The 22,047-nt window shown below is 35.6% G+C and overlaps 1 protein-coding gene across 1 annotated transcript in view; it reads left to right on the forward strand.

Moving 5' to 3' along the window:
- Positions 1-22,047, forward strand: part of LOC145983959 (histone lysine demethylase PHF8-like) — a 128,978-nt gene that overhangs the window by 5,270 nt on the left and 101,661 nt on the right. Inside the window, exons 2-4 of the mRNA XM_083117170.1 lie at positions 8,590-8,675; positions 15,213-15,330; positions 20,434-20,594. Coding sequence (XP_082973296.1) covers positions 8,590-8,675; positions 15,213-15,330; positions 20,434-20,594 — 365 coding nt within the window. The remainder of the gene's footprint in view (positions 1-8,589; positions 8,676-15,212; positions 15,331-20,433; positions 20,595-22,047) is intronic.

Below are 22,047 nucleotides of genomic sequence, written 5' to 3' on the forward strand. Positions count from 1 at the left end.
GATTACAAGGAAGCTCACGAACACCATTGACTTTTAACGGTTTCGTCTACAGCGTAATCTTGATATAGTGTTGCACATTCGAAACCTCCAAACGATCCCCATCGGCACAAAACTCTTTCAAGGATATAAACTTAAGCAGGACGTTACTGGTCAAAACTATAATTAAAATAAAATGTTTTATTATCTGTGGCTCTTAACATCGTTTCTAAAGCGTATTTTTTTGTGTATATAAGGGCAGAACTTGGATGAATTACAGATGATAAATTATAACACAGGTTAGTGCTCGTTTTGCAATATTTATATAAATGTCTGCATATGTCCATAAAAATATGCGGGCATTACAGGCCGCGAATGTCGGCATCTCCGCAAGTGCCGCCCACCACGCTTCTCCCGATCTCTCGGTTGAAGATCGAAATGGACGCACTGTATATATATGAAATGCATTTTCTGGTCAACCATTCATTTCTATAGTCTATAGATGGGATGCTATGCTGCATATCAAAAGAACTACTTGTTGCAAAAGACTACCTGCATAGCTTCATATTAGTTAGGGATTTTCTTGACCTAATGCTGTGTCCTGTCCTTCGATTTCGGGCATGTTTTATTTATTGTATACATTGAGAAATTGTCCAGTTCTCATTGTTATTCCACCTTGATTGTGCAGATGCCTCTGAAAAATTTACACTTTTTCTTTTGCTTTGGAAGAGGTTGTCAAAAGTTTGTTTATGAAACTATGCAATTAAAATATTTTTTAGTCTTTATAGCAGATTTGGCGATTTTTTAAAATTATAGTTTGCAAATTATTATCAGCTGCCATGCTTATCTAGAGTTTAATGAAAATCCCACAATTACTGTTTAACATGATTAGTATTTTGTATACTATTCTACACAAAATATTTCTTATTTTTGCTTATTAAAATTATTGAGTATTAAAGCAACAAATTTAGTGTGTTGTTATACTTGAGTGCTTCAGTATTTCCACAGTTTCCATTATTTACGATATGCATATGCAAGATTGTGAAAAAAATACATCAAACTGTACGACATGGTTGCTTGCACAAAGTACTTTTCACAACATACTGTAATTCCTCACAAATTAATGCTTCCTGTGTCTTTAATGCCACTGGGAACAGTCTCAGTGTCCTGTTGGACATGAGAGTCTGGAAAGACCCTAAACTGCCTATTACCCACCAACCTTTCCCCACAGTGAACTGAAAAAAGAAACGTCTGTGCCGTAGATAATTGTTGTAGGGGGGAGAGAACTTAGCGTTACATTTATGGGAGTATTATTTTACTTCTCTTAGGAATATCAAACTTCTGATGGCCTAGGAAAAAACATGAATGGAAAGAAGACATGTTGATGATTTTATTTGTCATTGGATAAGTTAAAAACTCCCATTTGATTATCTGTAACTTGAAGTTATATTTTTTCTCCATAAGGAATGCATGGGTTTCTGACAATACCTATCATATTTTTCAAACATTGTGCCTAGATTAATAATTAACTTGTAAAACCATTTCCATGTGCAACATGGGGAGAAATTACCACTCTCTTGTATAGTCGTTTTTTTTTAGTAGCAGTCCCCATTCTGATGATATTAAATAAATAAATGCACATCTGGTGCAAAACTGTCATTCTTCACCTTAAAATGCACAAATTAGTTCTTCTGATTTTAAAACTTACTTCCATTCTCATTTCTAGTATTATTAATGCTTTCCCTATCCTCCTGTGCAACTTGTGAAAATCATTAACCCTTAACCAGGTGCACCTCTTTCACCACCTTAAGTAGGCGCGTAGGGGTAAATTTGACCCCCAAATATAAAATAATATTTGTAATCAAGTAAGATACATATATGCACCAAAAAATACTTTTGTACGATTAAATTGACTATTTTCAAGAACTTAAAAGTAGTTTTTGAATTTAGAAAATAGGTGCAATTAATTTTAAAAAAATAATATGGACAGACATTACATTTGCAACATTTGAAAACCCTTTCCTGCAATAGTTAAATCAAATATTAATAATGAGGAAAGTGTGGAATAAGCAATACAAGAAGTAGTTTTTTTTCTAGGGTATGCACTTCAAATATTTGTGTAAATTTAGCAATAGGCTATCCATTTTTAAAAGAAATACAAATATATATTTTTAGTACATTTTCCCTTGAAAAAAATTGAAGTTCCAATACATATAAATTTTCAAAATCTCAATTATTTCACACCACTAACTAAACAGGACCATTGTATTATTTTTTTATCATATATTATGTCAAATAAACTTATCTTGTTTTTAAAACTTCATCTTCATCGGCAAATTTGGCATTTCTTTCCCTTACAAAATATCCCCGTATTATTTCTATGTACATATTGGTATTTTCCACAATGATTCTCACAGTAGTGTCATCTATGAAAAGTAAAAATCCTCGATAGCAGATATTGCATTTTTACAGTTGCACGTGATCCAAGAAGACGTGAAACAATGTTCATACTTCTTTTGTGAACATTCGAAAAAGAGCAGTGGAGCTTTTTCATCCAGTTATTTTGTGTTTTCCCAGGAAATAAGTTTAATCTTCATCCGGGATATCATTCTCATCATCATGATTTGTCTTAGAATTAGAAATAATGTCCTCACTCAGTAACATGATATGATTTGGAGTCAATTATTCATCTTGAAGCACTTCAGATGAACTAGGTTTGAAATGTCCTCCAACAGCCACCGTATACGCCCCTGCTTGTTTCATACTACGAGCTTTTGAACGATTTCTTAGAAGAAATAAACATTCACTTTAAAACACGGTCACACAACACAGATCAAGTAAACACTGTTAAAATATTTCACTCACGAAGCACAGAGTGTGAAAGTTCTAAAAAAAAAAAATGAACTACAAAAAATCACATACGTAACTAGGTCCGTATCACATACGTAACTAAGAAATGACCTCAACAGTTGAATCAGACTGTTTTAGGAAGGTACTAGATAAGCTAGCACCGGGAGCAACCAAGAAGTTTCAGTGCGTTAAGGAATACCTACCTGGGGGTCAAATTTACCCCCACGTGCCTAGTTAAGGGTTAATCAGAACTGTTACCAAATAGAATTGGTCAATTCATGTTGACTTGTGTGCATGATGATGATGAAATGAACCATTCTGAATGACCTTGATGTTTTTTAAAGTCTGCTTTATGCACACATAGTCTAACCGGGACTGGACCTATAGTGTAAAGTGAGATCTGAACCACTATATGCTTTCATGGGTATCAAACCCAGGATCCCTTGATCCAACAGGGAAGCCTGTGATAATTTTAAGAATGTAAAGAAACCCAACGGAACTTTCAAAGGTTTGACTTCCATATGTTATATGATTTTCAGAACATGTACACGAGGATGATAAGCACATTTGAAAGTGAGTGCAAATTAATATTTCGAAGCTGTATAATGTAAAACTGTCATTTTGTAGTCATGGGAAGCATATTTGTGGAGATATTTAATTGAAAGATGTAGGCTGTTCAATTAGTTGTGCTCATGATTTTCAGGTCTTTGTATTATTTTCTGCTTTAATGAGCATTATATATTCCAAGGTTGGAAATTGGTGTGTAAATAAATGTTTTCTATGTGTATATGTAGAATTCATTAAGGAAACACTTTAAAGTGCCAGGTCATAAAATTATAATCCAGATATTGCATATTTCCTAACTGGGTACAAATGGCAGAATATGCTAAAAAATATTTTTAGCACAGTGATTCGGATCCTACTTTAAACTGTAGGTCCAGTCTCGACTGAATTAGCCTATCAAGGCACAAAGTGGATAAAAGAACATGCCATGACTGATTTAATTTTCTTAATGCAATTACAATAATAGTAACTTGTAAGGTAGGTGAACCAAAGGTGGCTCTAGTAAAGCTTATAGAACAATTTACAAATCTCTAATGAGAGATAAGTTTCTGAAATTAAAAGAAATAACTCCTATAACTAATTAACAACGTGTAACAAATGGATATTTTGTATAACATTGCATGTAACTTTTAAAATAAAAATAATAATTACAAAACCATTACATCTGTTTTCAAAGATGGCCCACAGCTTATAATTGGCTTAGAATATGATGCTTGTGCTCAAGAAAACATATTTATTCATGTTTCTTATTTTGATAAATAAGAATGCTCTGTGAATTATGCATGATTTCTGCTTGAATTTTTCTCCGTGACGTAAGCTTGTCTGCCGGCAAACTTAATGCAACATCCACGTAATTGGAAATGCTATATGGATAATGAAATAAGCTCGTACAATTAGGTGGACAGTTGCAATTACTAGAATAAATACATTGTTACAAGAGGCGTTGGAAGTGTTCTTCTCCTGCATCCGCACATTTGCGGTATCTTCAAATTTTCACTAACATGTATTAGTTTCTCTTCTGAAATTGCTTCAATTTCTCCCCTGATACTTTCTTTAAATTCTTGTAATGTATGACTCCAACTTTGTAGCTTGTCACGCAGACGACTTTAAAATGTCTGTTTCTTGTGCAAGGCGATGGGGTGATTTTTTAGGATTATGTTCCAACTGCTCCAATGTCGTTTAGTTTCTCCTTGGTAAACACACATTGTTTCACCCTTTGCTTCTTATCAAGAACAAACCCTGTTACCCTAAATCTGTTCACAAGATTTCAAACACTGTCTCTGTGTGGAACAGGAACATCTGGGAATTCTGCTGCCAAACACCTTCTGACTTCCCTACAAGATTTCGTAATGACGTAGAGTCTTACATAAAAATACCTTGTTTTAAATTGTATGCATAGGGTGGCATTATTAAACAGCAGAAAAGCACCAGTAATATGTAAAATAAAACAAAACAATCTAAAGTACTTAACATATTAACACTTCACAAACATGTGCAAATTGGACACCAGCTATCTGGATACTGAAGTACTGACGCATCCAGTGCCAAGGTCACTGTACAGCTGTGGATCTAAATGCCGACAGACGCGCTCACTCATGTCCAGCAAGCTAGCTGCTGCGGATGACTCGACCATGAAAGGCACTTGTATATCCTATAACATAAGTGACTTGTGTATGTAGATGTCTTTTGAGTGTAGTACGAGGGTTGGTTGCTGGAAAAGTTTCTGCAAACTACCACAAACAGTGGCAGTAGTGTTCTGCTATTTAAAAAATCGGAAGAATAGACTTTTTTTTATGTTTAAATTATCTTTGCTTGTTTGTTAAGCCTATTCGTTTATTTTTCACAGCAGTTTGAAGAAGTAGTTTCGTGTGAGAAATGGAAATCTCTCATGAACACTTTCGAGCAATGATTGTTTATGATTTCAAATGTAGTTTAACACTGAAACAATGCATCAAGTGACTTCATTTGGCTTTTGGGGATGAAGCACCATTCAATAGGACTGTGTACAATTGGTTTTCCGAATTACTGCGTGGTCGCAAATTTCTCAGTGATGAATTTCGTAAAGGTCGTCCATCCACATCTGTTGTTGCCAGTAATGTTGATGCTGTGTGTGAAATGATTGAGAGAGATCGGCATGTGACATACTGTGAGATTCAGGCATCCTTGAACATTGACATGAAAGCAATATATATGATTTTGCATGGTCATCTGAATGTATGGAAACTTTCAAGCCGTTGGATCCCACACAACTTGACTGAAGCTCAAAAACAGGCTCGTGTAAAGAAATGCTAAAAAAATTAAACCGAGGCAAGTCAAATTTGGTGTACTACATTGTTACAGGGGACAAAACTTGGATCTATTCATATGAACCAGAAACTAAACTGCAATCCACTGTTTGGGTGTTTTAAAGTGAACCAAAACCAACAAAAGTTGTTCGCTCTAGGAGTGCTGCCAAGCAAATAATTGCTTGTTTCTTTGGTTATACCGGACATGTGGCAACAATAGCTTTAGAAGATTGAAGGACTGTAAATGCTGAGTGGTATACAACAATTTGTTTGCCAGTGCTCATCAATGAATTGCGTAAAACAAACCCAAATCATTGCATTATTCTTCACCACGACAACACCAGTTCCCCCTTAGCACACCAGACTGTTGATTTTTTGTCCAGTAAAAATGTCGAATTAATGACTCATTGTCCATACTTACCTGATTTATCACATAATGATTCTTTTTGTTCCCACACATGAAAAATAAGATCCGTGGTGAGTGATTTGTGTCACCTGAAGCAGCTGTTGACACATTCCGAACAGCAGTTTCTGAGGTATTAGCTTCAGAGTGGAAAAAACACTTTCAAAATTGGTTTGAGCGTATGCAAAAGTGTATCGATTCAAAGCCATTTCCAGGATTTCACATGATTGCAGAAACTTTTCCAGCAGCCCTCGTATGTGAAATGGCAAATGTGATCTCCGCACCATAAATTAAATATTAACCTGTGAATGTGAATATGTTAAATATATATATCGTTTAATTGAATTAGAAATTTTTATATACACTGTATCCTTTTTTTTTGTTAATATCTTTGTGTGTGTTGGGGGGGGGGGAGGTAGTAATAAGTAAAGTTTAAAGAGGAAACATCAGCTTGTACCGTTAAATTTTTGGAAAGTTTGCCTTGAAAACCGGGAATTATACTTGAATTTTATCATGGTCCTATAGTGGCCCACCCTGTAATATGATTTTCATAACGTGAGCCACCTTGGGAACATGGGCTACCTTTGGCTCACCTACCTTACTGTAGTAGGTACATTTGGGCATGGTGTGTATTCATATTATGTAGAACAAGCACATGTATAATGCATATGTTGTTATATGCCAATTAGAGGTCGGGCCTTTCCTCCCAATTTGTGCTAAAACATTTGAAAAGAGCTTCTCTGATACTCTATAGAAGGCACAAGATGACTGGGGAATGAACCCTGCTGTAGGCCAAGAATGGCTTTTTGAATAAAATGAGTTTTTCCATAAAATTTGGTTGGGCCTCCCCCCCCCCCCATTTTTCCCAACTGTTTCAAACCAATGAAAATACATTAGTATGCATTGTTTGGCAGTATTTTTCTTCTTCCCCAGCTTATCTCTCTAATGTAAAAGGACAGTCACTTCTAAATGTAAAGTACAACTTTCAACATGGAATTCATAGCTAGACATAAGCAGAAGGAAATAAAAAAGCATATTGCCAAACTCTGTTATATGAACTAAATATGTGGAATTGTGTATTATGCATTGTTTTTGTAGTGTTTTTTGGTTTAAAAGTCATGACTCAGAAAAATGTGAAACATATGTGAAAGGGTAGTTGAAATGTTGTTACGTTATGTTGGTGGTTTGTATTATACTTCAGTGGGCATGAGATTTACTGTTTTGGTGCATGTAACATTGAAAAACTGCTTTTGCAGATATGAGAGGGGCTCATTTGAAAGTACTGAAAAATTCATTAAGAATGGCGTTTGTTACATTGTAATACGTCAAATAGTTCTCAAGTATTGTAACGTGAAGTTGACGTGTGAAACAAACATTCTCACAAGTTGATTCGTGTGTCCTAACATATATATCCCCCTTTTGACACCATTCATGTGTTGTAGCAAACATGGTACTCTTCTGCATATTATGCGTTGTACTTAGGAAAGTTGTTATGTTCAAACAACTGCAGGTTACAATAAAATGTGTATTTTGTACATAAGTAAGCTTTGACAAATTATCTAAAGTGTTCTGATACATCTTTCTGAGTTAACAAATATTTGTTAATTAAAAAGTGTAAATTTTAAACATTCCGCCAATAATTACATTCATAAATGTTAGTACATTAACGTCTTTCTAATTTTTAATTGGCATTCATTCATTTGCATCATAATTTTTAGTACATCGGAACAATCAACTCCCTCGTTTGGTCATGACAAATCTTTAAGTTTTCAACTTTTAAACTTTGCACCTTATACATTTTTTCTTTTTCAAATTGATTTATCAACTTTATCAAATAAAGCAAGGGCATAACAAAGTACACTAATTAACAAGAACTTTGTGATAGTGTACGTATGACAGAACTGTTGCTAAGAAAATAGTATTTTCAAACTCTGAAAAGGCCGGGATGATAGTTATCTATGACGAGTGTAGGAAAAATGCAGCCCAAGCGTGAAGGCTGTATGCGGGATGGCATTTGTGCTCGGCTCTGCCAACAGGCATAGTGGGGAGGGATGTGCCTTCACGCTCAACTTCAGGGTACAATTACTTGAGAACTACTTTATGTATTACAATGTAACAAGCACCATTCTTAATTAATTTTTCCATACTTTCAAATGAGCTGAAAATAAAATGGGGTTTCCATTTTTAAAAAAAATAAGTTTGTGTTGAACATCGTACTTCCTTATGTAGTTGAACGTATTGTGTCCACTAATTTCATGAGCCCCTCTCATACCTATATATCTGCGAAAACAGTTTTTCAATATTTATTGTTGCTCACGAAATATTTCCGGTTGTAATTTTAGGTGACTCATAATTATTATTAGTTGCAACAGTGGCGTGACGAGTACTACAATGAAAATTGGAAAATCCTCAGTTGCTATTAGTTCATAAAAATACTGTTAGTTCATGTACTCTAGAGTTTAGATAAGTCTTAGTTTACATTGTTCTTCTAAGTACATATTTTATTTTCAGCTGTGTGGGAGTTAAGGAATATTATGTGATGGATATAGATCAGTATCATTGCCCAAGATGTGAGCCATTGTGTGGACCTTCTACAGGTGAGTGTTCAAAATATTCACATACTTCAGGGATTCTTAACCTGGAAATCCACGAAGGCTAGAATAAATGTTACAAGCTTTTGTACCTATCATCAAGGTTTGTGGAATATTATAGACTGTAAAGAATTAAATAAGCTGACATAATGATTGAAAATGTTTCATGGCTAACTAGATTTATAAATTTGTTAAAACACTAAAATCACACACTAACAGCACGATAAAAAAAACACTTCGGAGTTCTTCCAAGCTTTCGACTCCTTCACGGAGTCATCTTCAGGGCTGGTCGAGGACAGACGGAATAGACGCAGTTGTCGTTGCACTGGCATTATTTCCTGTGTTCGTCGGCAGATGTCCTTGTGGTCTTGCAGTGTTGGTAAGTCTTGTTGAGTTTGGAATGTTGGTTGGAGGAGATGGATTTTTGAGTTTTACTGTGTTGTACCAAGAAGAATAAAGATTTCCGCATCAATTGTCATTGAGATTATTAGTGTTTTTGATCATGTGTACCCCTTCCTTAATGTCCCGTTCTATTTTTCCTTTTGCATGTGTGATAAAGGAAATGCAATCCTGTGGAAATTGATGGTTGGTTTCTAAGACGTGTTTGGATAATCCCGAAGAACTTTCTTTTCTGCGTATATATCCTAGGTGGTCGGCGAACCGGTCTTTGATGGGTCTTTTACATTGTTCTATGTATTTTTGGTTGCATGCACATTTGATGCTGTAGATGCCAGAGTTTGTTAAGGGGTCTTTGTCGTAAGATTTGAAGCCTTCTAAGTTTTGTCCTATGGATTTTCTGGGTTTATATATTATTCTGTAGTTACGTATTTCCAAGATGCGTCTGAGTTTGGTGGAAAGGCCTGGTATAAATGGTATCCCTAACCATACTCGTGGATCCTCTTCTTCGTCTGTGGGAAGGTGGTTTTTGGTTATTTTCCGGGTTTTTTCTTCTTCTTTTACTTTTTTCAGGTTCTGGTCAATTACACTGGGGCTGTATCCATTAAGGGAGGCATGTTGTCTTAGGATGTCCAGTTCTTCTTGCAGCACTAGGTTGTTGGAACTTAAGTGCACGGCTCTTCTGACAAAGTTGTTCCATATGTTATCTTTTTGACCTGGTGGGTGGTTGGAATGTTTATGTATGAATCGGGATCCTGCCGTTGGTTTGCGGTAAATTTTGGTTGCAAAACGATTGTTTTCTCTGAATATGGAGATGTCTAGGAAATTTAGGGTTCCTTTCTTTTCTTTTTCTGTGGTGACTTGAATGGAGTCACATACCTGGTTCCAGCTATTGACGTACTCTTCGAACATTTCCTCATCTTTATCGCACATGCAAAAGGAAAAATAGAACGGGACGTTAAGGAAGGGGTACACATGATCAAAAACACTAATAATCTCAATGACAATTTATGCGGAAATCTTTATTCTTCTTGGTACAACACAGTAAAACTCAAAAATCCATCTCCTCCAACCAACATTCCAAACTCAACAAGACTTACCAACACTGCAAGACCACAAGGACATCTGCCGACGAACACAGGAAATAAAGCCAGTGCAACGACAACCGCGTCTACTCCGTCTGTCCTCGACCAGCCGTGAAGGAGTCGAAAGCTTGGAAGAACTCCGAAGTGTTTTTTTTATCGTGCTGTTAGTGTGTGATTTTAGTGTTTTAACAAATATGTTGCCGGCACGTGACGTAAGAAGTTTTCTACAATCATAGATTTATAAACATGAATAGTGTTGTTGTTTTTTAAGTAGTGTGTGTTTATGATACAAAAATTCTTATGGAATTCACATTGTACTGTGGTTAGGACCCCACTTTAATCTGTAGACGCAGTCCCAATTAGCTTGTCTGAGCATAAAATTGACTTTAACTGACAGATTGTCAATAAACCGAGTATTGTCTATTTGTGTTATGACCTTTGATGCAAACACAATACAAGGAGAGAGAGTAATCAACTAAGTACAATGACTTTTGCTGCTTAGTATTGAATTGTCAAATATTGAGGTGAGACCTGGGTGCCTGCAAACACATAAGGTACTTAAAGGGGGTCCATGCTAAATGAAATGTTAAGAATCACTGATATCCTTAGACGTACAAAGAAAAAAAATGAATGTTTAACCTTTAGCCGCCTGACCGACCCCACATGTGAACACCTTAACACCGGATGGTCAATATTTCAACCAGCAGCACACAGCATCAATGAGCTTGCAATTTGTCAAAAACTACACACAATATTTCAATTCGGTATTTTTTTATCTTATACGAAGGTATGACATACTCGAATTACAAAACAATACATTAATTGTTACTACAATTAACAAGTGAAGTCCTTTGTTTCCCTTCATTCAGCTTTGTTACCGCCACATTATGATGGGATAGCTTTTTAAAGTGGCTAGTATAACTTTTAAATTACTGCATCTTTTTAAGAAGTAAATTCTACAATCAATAATGAGTAAAAAGTGACATTTTAAGCAACGTCCAACAATTGAGGATTGTGGCGAATACTCTCATATTTTTTGTTGCGCTTCAATTTGTATATACAACTGGTACCCGATACACAAAATTCTTTAAATAAATATTTGAAGTGTATGATGTTTAGGAAGTTGCTACCTTAGTATTATTTCGCCCAGCCCAATATACTACCCTGAACTATGTGGATCGATTTTTGGCTTGCCCCAGATGACAAAGAACTCAAATCGTCGAGTGCACCAATCCGGGTTAACACAATCTTATTGAGAATGGGGGGAATCATCTAGTTCCCCGTCCAAAGAAAATTACGTACGCCCAAAACAACCCAGATAAAAGATCTCTTTCGCCCTAGATTATTCTACGTAGACGGCTTATTTGCAGAACAATAATAACTTAGTATACTCTTTGATTGATTAAAAATTGTACTCAATTTTAACAAGGTTTTATTCAAGAACAGTTTTGCTATGTAAAAAATTAGAACAGCGACTTGACCAGTACAATAGGTTCAGTATCTTAAATACCCCGGAATATAACAATTCAATGAATATTTATGGAGTCAATAATGTTCACAATTTAATGTCCAGCGAAACTCAAATACCATTATTCATTCACTCTATCCCTTACCTTTGTCGTTTACTTACTTTTGTTCCTATTCTAAACAGCCTATAACAAACAGCAATGACTTTCCCAAATTTAATTTCTATATATATACCGCGTGAGGCACCTAAAAGTACCACCTGAAATAGCGAAGAAACCAGAAACAGTAGCGATGTGAGGTTTGCGGGAAACAATAATATCAAATGGAGCTCGTAAATCGGAGGTATGGGGTGGGTCGAAAAATATTGACAAATGAGGCATCTGGAGCAAAGTCATATTTTTTTTAATGGAACGATGTACAATAACATGCATAATATAAAAGAGCACACGCAGAGAAACACAACGCCGTTGGTCTCATGCATCTACTGCACATAGAAACGAAGATATGGCCATGTAAAAATATGTAAAGAAACTAACAAGTGGCCCACTTGACCGTCAGTACCACGGCATGTAAGACTTCTCAGGTGCCTGACAGAACTGCCTTTACGCAGAGCAAGTTTTGATAGCAGGTCCACGAGATCGTGTTAGTTCATAGCAAGCAGTCGTAGTGGTAAGAGAGAAGATTATGGTGTTCACAAACATAGAAAAAGCAGACATGATCCTGATTTATGGGGAATGCCGAAAGAATGCCTCAGAAGCCTACCGTGTGTATGCAGAGAGATATCCGGACAGACGACAGCCATCTCAACGTCTGTTTGGTAAGTTATTTATTAAATTAAGAGACACCGGAAGTGTAACACCACGAGCACGTGTGCGGAACAAGCCAACTACAGGTGAGGCAGGTGCAACAAATGTTCTCGCCGCTGTTGCTGTGAATCCGCACGTTAGCTCCCGTGAAATTGCCAGGGATGCTGGTATGAGTCAGCGAAGTGTATTGCGCATTCTGCACACACACAAGTTTCACCCATATCATATCTCCCTCCATGAGGAACTTCACGGGAATGATTTTGTGGACCGTGTTCGGTTTTGCACATGGTTGTTACGACACGACACACCCGATTTGTCACGTATCCTCTTCACTGACGAGGCAACTTTTACCAATCATGGAAATGTCAACCTAAGGAACATGCACTATTGGTCGGTGACAAATTCACATTGGCTTCGCCAAGTGGAACGCCAGCGCCCATGGAGTGTGAACATGTGGTGTGGTATAGTGGGTGAACATCTCATTGGCCCTTTTTTTATACAAGGGACACTGAATGCTGACCGATACATACAGTTTTTACAACATGAACTGCCTGTACTATTGGAGGACATACCACTTCAGACAAGGAGGGACATGTGGTACCAACATGACGGGTGCCCAGCTCACAGTGCAAGACGCGCTACAGCATGTGTGGAAAATACATTTCCAAATCGTTGGATTGGACGTGGAGGGCCTGTCAAATGGCCGGCTCGTTCCCCAGATTTGACACCTTTAGACTTTTTCCTGTGGGGAAAGCTGAAGGACATTGTCTACCGGGATGTGCCAACAACTCCAGAGGATATGCAACACCGCATTACTGCGGCCATATATATATATATATATGGATACGCCCATTTGAAACACATCCCAACAATCGTGCATACACTATTGAGGTGGAGCTGAAACAAGTCACTGATAGAATTATTTATAAAAAAGTATGCGTAATAACCCAGCCGGTTGCGGAGTGGAGAGACAAAAAAAAATATTTATCATTGCTTAATTTTTTTTTTGTAATAAGGAAGTCAATACAAGTTGCTCATTAATTTAGAACTATTAATCTCTTGTTACTAAACAAGTCGTGTACCCGAGTTACAAAAAATGAATTAGACAAAAGCCCTATACCGACCTCCTTCCTTCCCCGTTACGCAACATGGCAGAATCCAGATGGCTTGGAAGATATGGCAACTCAAACGCATAATGTCAGTTAAAATGCCATGCCAATTACGCAACGAAGGGGAGGTAAAAGGTCGGGCACCTGTTGCGTGAACTACTTGATATACCTGTAGTCTCTCCGCTCTGGCTGACGTCTAATGCTGGTCTGTCCTTGGTCTCGAGTCTATCGGAACTGTGCTGTGTCTGTTTCTCGTTCACCCAGTTCCCAACGCTGCTCGGTCGACAAGTATATTTTACACATGCGCGAAGTTACGTGCCAAGGCAGCGATCGCCCTGTATCGAGAAGGCTGCGCAACTTGATACATTACGTAACAATCAGTGACTTATTTGGCACGTGGCATATTTCACTCTCGTATGTCAAGAGAAGAGTGAAGCTGTGGCGGGATGATATTTATATAATGTATATCAACCGTCACAGGATTCAAGGGGGATGCTGGGTCAAAGGCTTGATTGTCGAAATTTGCCCCGATCACGTATTAGCATATGGCAGCAATTCACACATCATTTCTTGAAAGCTATGCACTGTATTTCAGTTCTGTCTTCCTTGTTCATTACTTTACGTATAATGGTATTATATTATGTAATTACAAAACAATACGTGCATTGTTGCTATTTTTAAAAAGTGCCATTTGAAAAAGCAGTTTGTTTCCCTTTTGTTACTATGGAATAAATTGAAGATTAGAGGCTGTAACTGCTGAACTACTGCATCTTTTTGAACAATTTAAATTCTAAATGTAAGAATGCATAAAAAGCAACATTTTAAGTAACATAAAAAAATTAAAGGTCCAGGGAGGAAGCAGGGGCAAAGGCCGAAAGTTTGATGTTTTCTGTATTTATGCAAAATTTCTGAACCCCGGAATTTCCTTTTTTTTTCAAAGCTATGGCACGTGCATTACACATCCTCATAGAGGGGTCTTTTGTTGTGCTTCCCTCCAAATTTGGTTCATCCAGCATCTATATGGTCAATTCTATAATAAAAAATCTGGACATTGTCCAGAAGGTGGCAACACTGCCGCTTTATATAAGGTTATTATTTTTTTACTCAAGAAGTAAGTCTGATTTCAACGAAACTTTGCAATACTACACTGTTTTCATTCACTTCGGTCTATTGAAGGGGGTAGAGGGGCATGTCGTATGCAAACTTTTGTTAAAAAATTCAACTTTCTTCTTTTTCTTCTTCATTTAGTACTAATTATTGAGAGGCACAATGTACAAATTTTAGCTCCGCTAAAAGCCCTGTCTTTAAGAAAGAAGAAAAAAATTCATTTCATCTATGACAATTAGTTCTTGAGTTACAATTTTTTTTGTACTTAGCAGCAAGTTTGAAATGCACCGGCGTGAAGGAGAATACAGGCGCACGAGAGGTCCGGCAGCTAAAGGTTAATGTAACATGTTAATATGAAATAATTTTTCACCTTGATTTTCTTTTTTTTGAGAATTTATCTCGAAAATATGGAAATACATTTGAATTTTAACTTAGTTATAGAGTAGCCATCATGTAGAAGTAATCTGAAAGCAAACATGAATGTGCGATTTTTTCATGACATATTACTTAATGGAAACCTATTTTAGGCAAGGTCTGAATTTCATAATTTTTGTTTATGTACATTTGTTTCAGTTAAAGTACCAACAAATAAACATAGACATGATCGTTACGAATTGGATGCCGATACGAAACCAGTTCAAACAGGGACACCAGTCTTCATTAAAGAACTGAAGTCTCGCCATTTTGCCAGGTAACGTATAGTATTGATGTTCATTGACTTCATTACATATATTTTCTTATTATTATTTAGACATTATGAAAAAATCAGAAGCAGGTTTAAGCAGCTCTGTTGAATAGTTGTATAATGGAAGTGAGTTGGAGTTCACATTCTTCCTGATTGTGTAGTTGTTATGTCATTGCCTTGTAATCGAGGGGTGCAGGGTTTGATACATGATGGAAGCACATAGTGGTTCGGATCTCCCTTTACACTGTAGGTCCAGTACCCATTTTTAATAACAATGCTTCTCAGACTGTGACCATTCTCTTTTTGTATTCACTAAGTATTTTTGTATGGCTTTAACTTCGAAATGGCATGATTGAAAATGATCTCTTGTGCACAACATATGGAAAGTTCTTTGCATGAAACATTTTCCAAGATATTGCAATTCACTGTGACAAGGGGACAACTCATAAATTTGTTGATGGAATTACATAAATGTGTTATCCTTAGCTCTTTTATTACATGTAAAATGAAATTAGGAGGAAATTGTGTTTTGTTCCCAGAAACACTAATTAAGTGTTAATGCAGCATTCTAAGCATCCAGTGTTGACATAAGATGAACACTTAACGATCTGAGCCTACAACTTTAATTTCTCTGAGAATACTAAAAAACAAGACGATTTTCTGTAATGTGTGGAACAGTCAATAATAACTCCTTTTCAATTTGCTTTTCTGATTTATTCTAACTTGTTACTCATTTCCTGCTGTAATTTATACACCTCCCTGATGGTGTAACCAAGATGTCCCAGGTTAGATACCTGATGGAGGTATATAACTGTTCTGATCCTACTAAGCTGTAAGTCCAGACTTGATCAGTCTGTCTGTGCATAAAGTGGATTTATAACAAAAACTCTAAACTTGAACTGTTGTAATTCGCTCTTTCATCATTTCTCTATAATAACAGCATTTACATGGATTGTTCTTAACTAAAATTTCCCAAAAGTTTGCATCAACTTTGTTAAAAATAAATAATGCATTTGTTAAATGTACCTTATTTGCTCATGTAAGTTGTTCCATCAGTACTTATTGTTATTATTTTTGTTAATTTTCACCAAATTTCTAATGAGAGATCGAAAGGTTCTATTCAGTATTTATTTGGAGGATGGATTTCAACTGGAAATCTCAAATGTTCCATTATGCTGGCCTTTGTTAGATATTTACTTTTAACATGTTAATGGTGAATTGCAGATATCTGAATCATCATCTGACTCTACCTCTATTTTCGTTTCAGAACTAGACACATGCTATATACTTTCGTAATCTGTTTTATGTACTGCCATTTTATTTACACCACTCTGACAATCAACTGTTACTGTCACTGGTTGGAATATACAGTTTCTTAAACACTATTTTGCATGTGAAATTCAGCTTTCAATATTTGAAAGTGCCTTGTAATTAAGGGGTTCCAGGTTTGATACTCACTGGAGGCACATAGTGGTTCGGATCCCACTTTAAACTGTAGGTCCAGTCCCAATTAGCCTTTCTGTGCATAAGGTGGACTTAAAACAACAAATCAATTAATCAATATTTGAAAGTTTTTGTCTTTCATCTTTTTAAATGTCAGTTGAGCCTTCTTTTGTGAATGTTGATGAAGCAGAATAGCTTTTAACTTTAGTTTCTAAATGAAATAACCAGGGAATGGATTTACGTGTAGTAAAAATGTGCTAAATATGTATATACATATTTAGTTATTTTAACCAAAATGTGGACTTAAAATTATAAAAAAATTACCTTTTAATACTGTAAGACACTACACAAGCTACATAAAATACAGTCTCGGCATTGTAACCATTTCCTTGACTGACTTTAAGAAAAAAAACAGAAGAAAATCCCATACGTGTGCCACAAAGTAGTTTTTTCTGGTGCTGCTGTCAGGCATGCAACTTGTAGGGAGGGTGGGGTTAGCAATTGGCTGCTCGACTTGGGAATCTCTTTCAAGTTGTCAAAATAATGTTTGTAATAACCAGCAGCATATGCTTGAGCCCTCATTTTCTATTGTTGACAACAATTGTAAATAAATAGGAATTTCAAGTGTTTTACAATAGCAAAAGCAAACAGCAAAAGTATTGTTCAGATGACGGAAAACTTGTAGTTAAGGCAATTAGAGGAACCTATAAAAAAGCTCATAAACTTTTGTTTCTTTAACGACGCTTCAGACTTTGTCAGTTATTTACAAGAAATTCACTCAACTCTTTTGGTCACACAGGAACATGTAGTTATTGCGTGAATATGGAGTATATGTTGAGATATATTCTGAAATATGGAAATAATATGTAAAAATATGTACAATATGGGCCAAAACCTAATATATGTACAAATATGGAAAATAAAATATGAATTTATTGAGTCTACATGCCATGATGCACAAATATGATAGAAAATACAACCTTTGTCAGAAAAGTTCCAAGACTGAGCTTGTAAAAAATAATTTATCCAGCTAGGTCCTGTCAAAATAGTCGCCTTAGCTACCTATGCACAGCTGCCACCATTTTTGGAGGTCATTGAAACAAGCAGGGAAAGCTTCATCTAGGATGCTTTAACTCCTTTTTCTCTAAAAATGTTGTGTCAAATACACCAGCTTCTCTTCCTAATCTCACTCCAGTTTGCTGCCACTCTCTGACATCTCTCTCCATGTCTCCGGGAGAAGTTCAAAGCATCCTATCTTCGTTGCCTGAAAATCGTGCAAATGGTCCTGACGAAATCCCTTCTATTTTACTCAAAAACACTGCTTCTTCTCTCGCTATTCCCTTCTCTATTTTATTAAACAGGTGCTTCAATGAGGCAACATTCCCAGATTCTTGGAAGAAGGCTAATGTGGTACTGTTATATAAATCTGGCGACAAGGATGCTGTTGCTTCTGATAAACCCATTTCCCTGTTATCACCACTTTCTATCGTCTGTGAAAAAATAATAAAGGACCGACTTTACAAATTCACATCTCCATACATAAATACAGCACAGCACAGCTTCTTACCAGGCAGCTCCTTTTTAACTAACTTGAGCATCGTATTATCTGACGCTATCAACTGTATATCTGAAAACTCTCAACTGGATGTAATATATATATATATATATATCTTAATTTCTCCAAAGCCTTCAACTCTATAAACCACAACTACCTCCTACATAAATTATCTCATTGTTTTAATATTCATGGGAAATTTCTCTCTCTGCTCAAACACTACCTCCGAAACAGACAACAGAAGGTTGTACTTTCCGGAACCTCTTCTTCTTATCAAGGTGTATCTTCTGGTCTACCCGAAGGCAGCAGCATTCTTGGACCTCTTCTCTTCATCCTTTACCTTGATGATCTTCCAGAATATCTTTCTGACTCTTGTAAAAACCTTCTTTTGTTTGCTGATGATTGCAAAATATACAGTAAAATATCAAATTTAAATGACATGGCACTTTTGCAAAAGAACTTAGATTCCCTAATAAAGTGGTGTGAAATATGGAACCTGAAACTTAATCCTCAGAAATGTTCCACCATGACCATCTCCTTAAAGAAGAATACATTTAATATGCAATATTTCACAGAAAATAATTGCCTTAAAGGACTTAGGTGTCATATTTGATGAGAAACTCTTCTTTTCTGACCACATCTCTGCAGTCACTAAGGGTTCCATGCATATGCTGGGTCTCCTCTATCGTTTTACTGAAATAAACAACCTGTCTACTCTCGGCACTTTTTACAAATCTTTTGTTTCACCAAAACTTGAGTACTGTTCTCCGATCTGGTGTATGGCATGCTCCTCAAAATTTGATAGACTAAATTCTGTTCTAAATTTCTTCCTGGCCATTGTTCGCCACCGAATTCCATCCACAAAACATTTACAAAAGTCCATCCTTCTGAAAATGCTTAATATCCATACCCCTCATGATAGATACATACTTGCAGACTATATTTCCCACCATAAAATAACCAATGGGAACATAAGTGATCGTCTTCTTCAAGAAATTCACTTTCAAGTACCGTCCCACACCACGAGGATCACTCAGCTTTTCACATATCAGAAACCCAGATTAAGCCTAATACAGCGTTCTCTCTTCCACAGACTACCCGGCCAATACAACACACTACTAAACCAAGTTGATATTTTTGAAAACCACTCACGTTTTAGAAAGCTACTGTGTAACAACTTGTAATCCACTTTATCTCGTATGTATGTATTTTAGTTTATGTTATTATTCTTTATTGTTACTTCCATTGTTATTTTTGTTATTTCCATTGTTATTACATTCTGATGTAAAATGGACAAAGCTGTATGTGGAATTCTCTGGTAAATAAATAAATAAATGTGCCAACAAGCCGAACAGTGGGTTGCTAAGCACAGCCCTGCCACCTAGTGAGTTTAAATGGAAACACTTCCAGGGCCATGTCTGTTCAGAACACATATCAGGTGACTGAATAACACCCATTTCTTGTGTTTGAATAATGCAGGTAAAGAGTAAGAAAATCACACGTGGAACTTTTCTGACAAAGGTTGTATAACTGATTTCAGCTTCATACATAAACATGTATTCACATATAAATCCATTTCCTGGTAATAACTATGATGTTATCATATTGTTGAAGTCATTATTTATAGATGTAAACAATAAAGTAACATTTCTGTAGGTTATTTTACAGTCCTATGTGAGCATAAAATGGAGTTAACATTTTTTTGTCTTATCATGCCTTATTAAGCACTAGAGATGTACTAAAGCGTATTCCACAAATAATTAAATTTATCCAGGCTTATCTGGTTTAAGCCAGGCTAACTGAAGCTTAATATTTGACAAAAATGACAATGCTGATATGTAAAGAATTCTGATATCTGTGGAAGTAGATTGTGTGATACAAGGAGGGAAGTATATGAACATTATCTGATTTGAGGACAGTAAAAAGTTAAAGATTACTCAACTCAGCATATAATCACATAACACCAGAACTTTAAAAAAATCAACTTTTTAATTCCAGTTTTAAGAAAAAGTGTGATTGTAATGCCATATAATTGCTGATTTTATGTTTAATTTTCAAAGTAAATAAGTAAAGAGAAGTATGTCCTTTAAGGAGATTATTTTTTTTTTCAGTGGAGATGAAATAGTAGTAAATTTACGTGGTCAACAACTTGCACTACCATACTTGCATGCCAATGGATTTTCAATGCCCATTATGATAGAAGAAAAGGATGGGTTGGATTTAAAGGTTCCACCAGACAGTTTTACAGCCAAAGATGTAGAATTATTAGTAGGTGAGTTTTAAGGTGGTATATCATTTATGAGACAGTGAGCATCAAATGTAATTGTGCAGACTACAGAATTTAAGTTCCAGAAGGAACTTGAGTGTCACACTTGGTTATACACAGAATTTAATTTCTTTTGAGTTATCGTGGGATGTGCACACAGACGAAACAAATGAAGAGAGAAAATTTGATGCTTTCACTACTTTCTTATTATCTTTTGATGATGCAGTTAGACACATGTATTTGTGGTAAATAAAATAAAAATAAAAATTGTGGTACAAAGATTGACTACATTTCAAGTTAAAATTTGATATATGAAATCATATTTCGGTGTTAATATTGTGAATAAAATTCCATCTTGATTTGGAAACCTTGCGGTTATTACACAAAAAATATTTTCTTATAGACATCAGTCTTCAGCATTTATGTCATCTTTGTGAAATACGTGGAAGTAAACATCTGAATATTCTGTTTTTCCCTGTCTTGACAGTAGAGAACCTGGGAACTTTATGCAGGATATTTGCCCTCAGACACAGAGCCCCAAATAAGCAAGTGCAGTAGCAGATCATATTTTTCAAAAGAGGAAAATGAACATTTTATTTTTGGAGATGACCAAATTATGTCGAGTATCATGCTATTTTTATATGAGAAATGTGCTTGTCCCTATTTATAATAGTATGTCTACAGTCCAATATGAGTTAAAGGTTGTAGAAGATAAGTTCTTTTTGTTCATTATTTTATTTTGTGTAGTTGGAACATATCGGAATTTTTTTTAGCATGTTCCATATCACAGTTAATATGTTGCTGCTATTTTTAATGATAAATTTATATGACTTCATTCTCGCTTTAATAATATTTGTTAGAAATATAATTAGACTTTTTTGCAGCTATTGTTAGCATTTAAAAAATGTTTCATTTTCTGGCACCTGGACATTTTTCTTTTGATGATGTCAAGTTGTTTTTGTAAATATAAATATTTTATATCAATAATAAATTATAGTAATTAATAGTAAATATTTTCCCTATATGTATTTTGTTTCTGTGTACATAAGGGAATAAATACAGGAAGTATTTAAATGTGGCGCATAGTGATTACTTACAAAATATTGGCCATTAGTGCACCATGAAAGCTCCTTATTATAATTGCATGAGATGCCAGTTATCAATAAACTAAAAGTGTTTATTTCAGTCAAATGAATGCCTAAAAGTTGCAGAGTATAATATCTGGTAAGTGAAGTATTGTGTTTGCATGATTTTTTTGTTACATATTTTGCAACAAATGCTGGTATTTAATTATTTCAAACATAAACTTGCTCAATATATTCTGTATTATTTTTAAAAATTAATGGATCTCCACCATAGTTTTTTACAAGATTTTAGGGCTAATTGTTTCAATTACCAAAAATGTATATATTCAGTTTCCTGGTTAGCCTCTGCAGACTTTGATGGTAGATCAGTGTAA

Source organism: Lepisma saccharinum, chromosome 2 (genome assembly GCF_977018435.1).
Source record: "Lepisma saccharinum chromosome 2, izLepSacc3.1, whole genome shotgun sequence".
NCBI lineage: Eukaryota > Metazoa > Arthropoda > Insecta > Zygentoma > Lepismatidae > Lepisma > Lepisma saccharinum.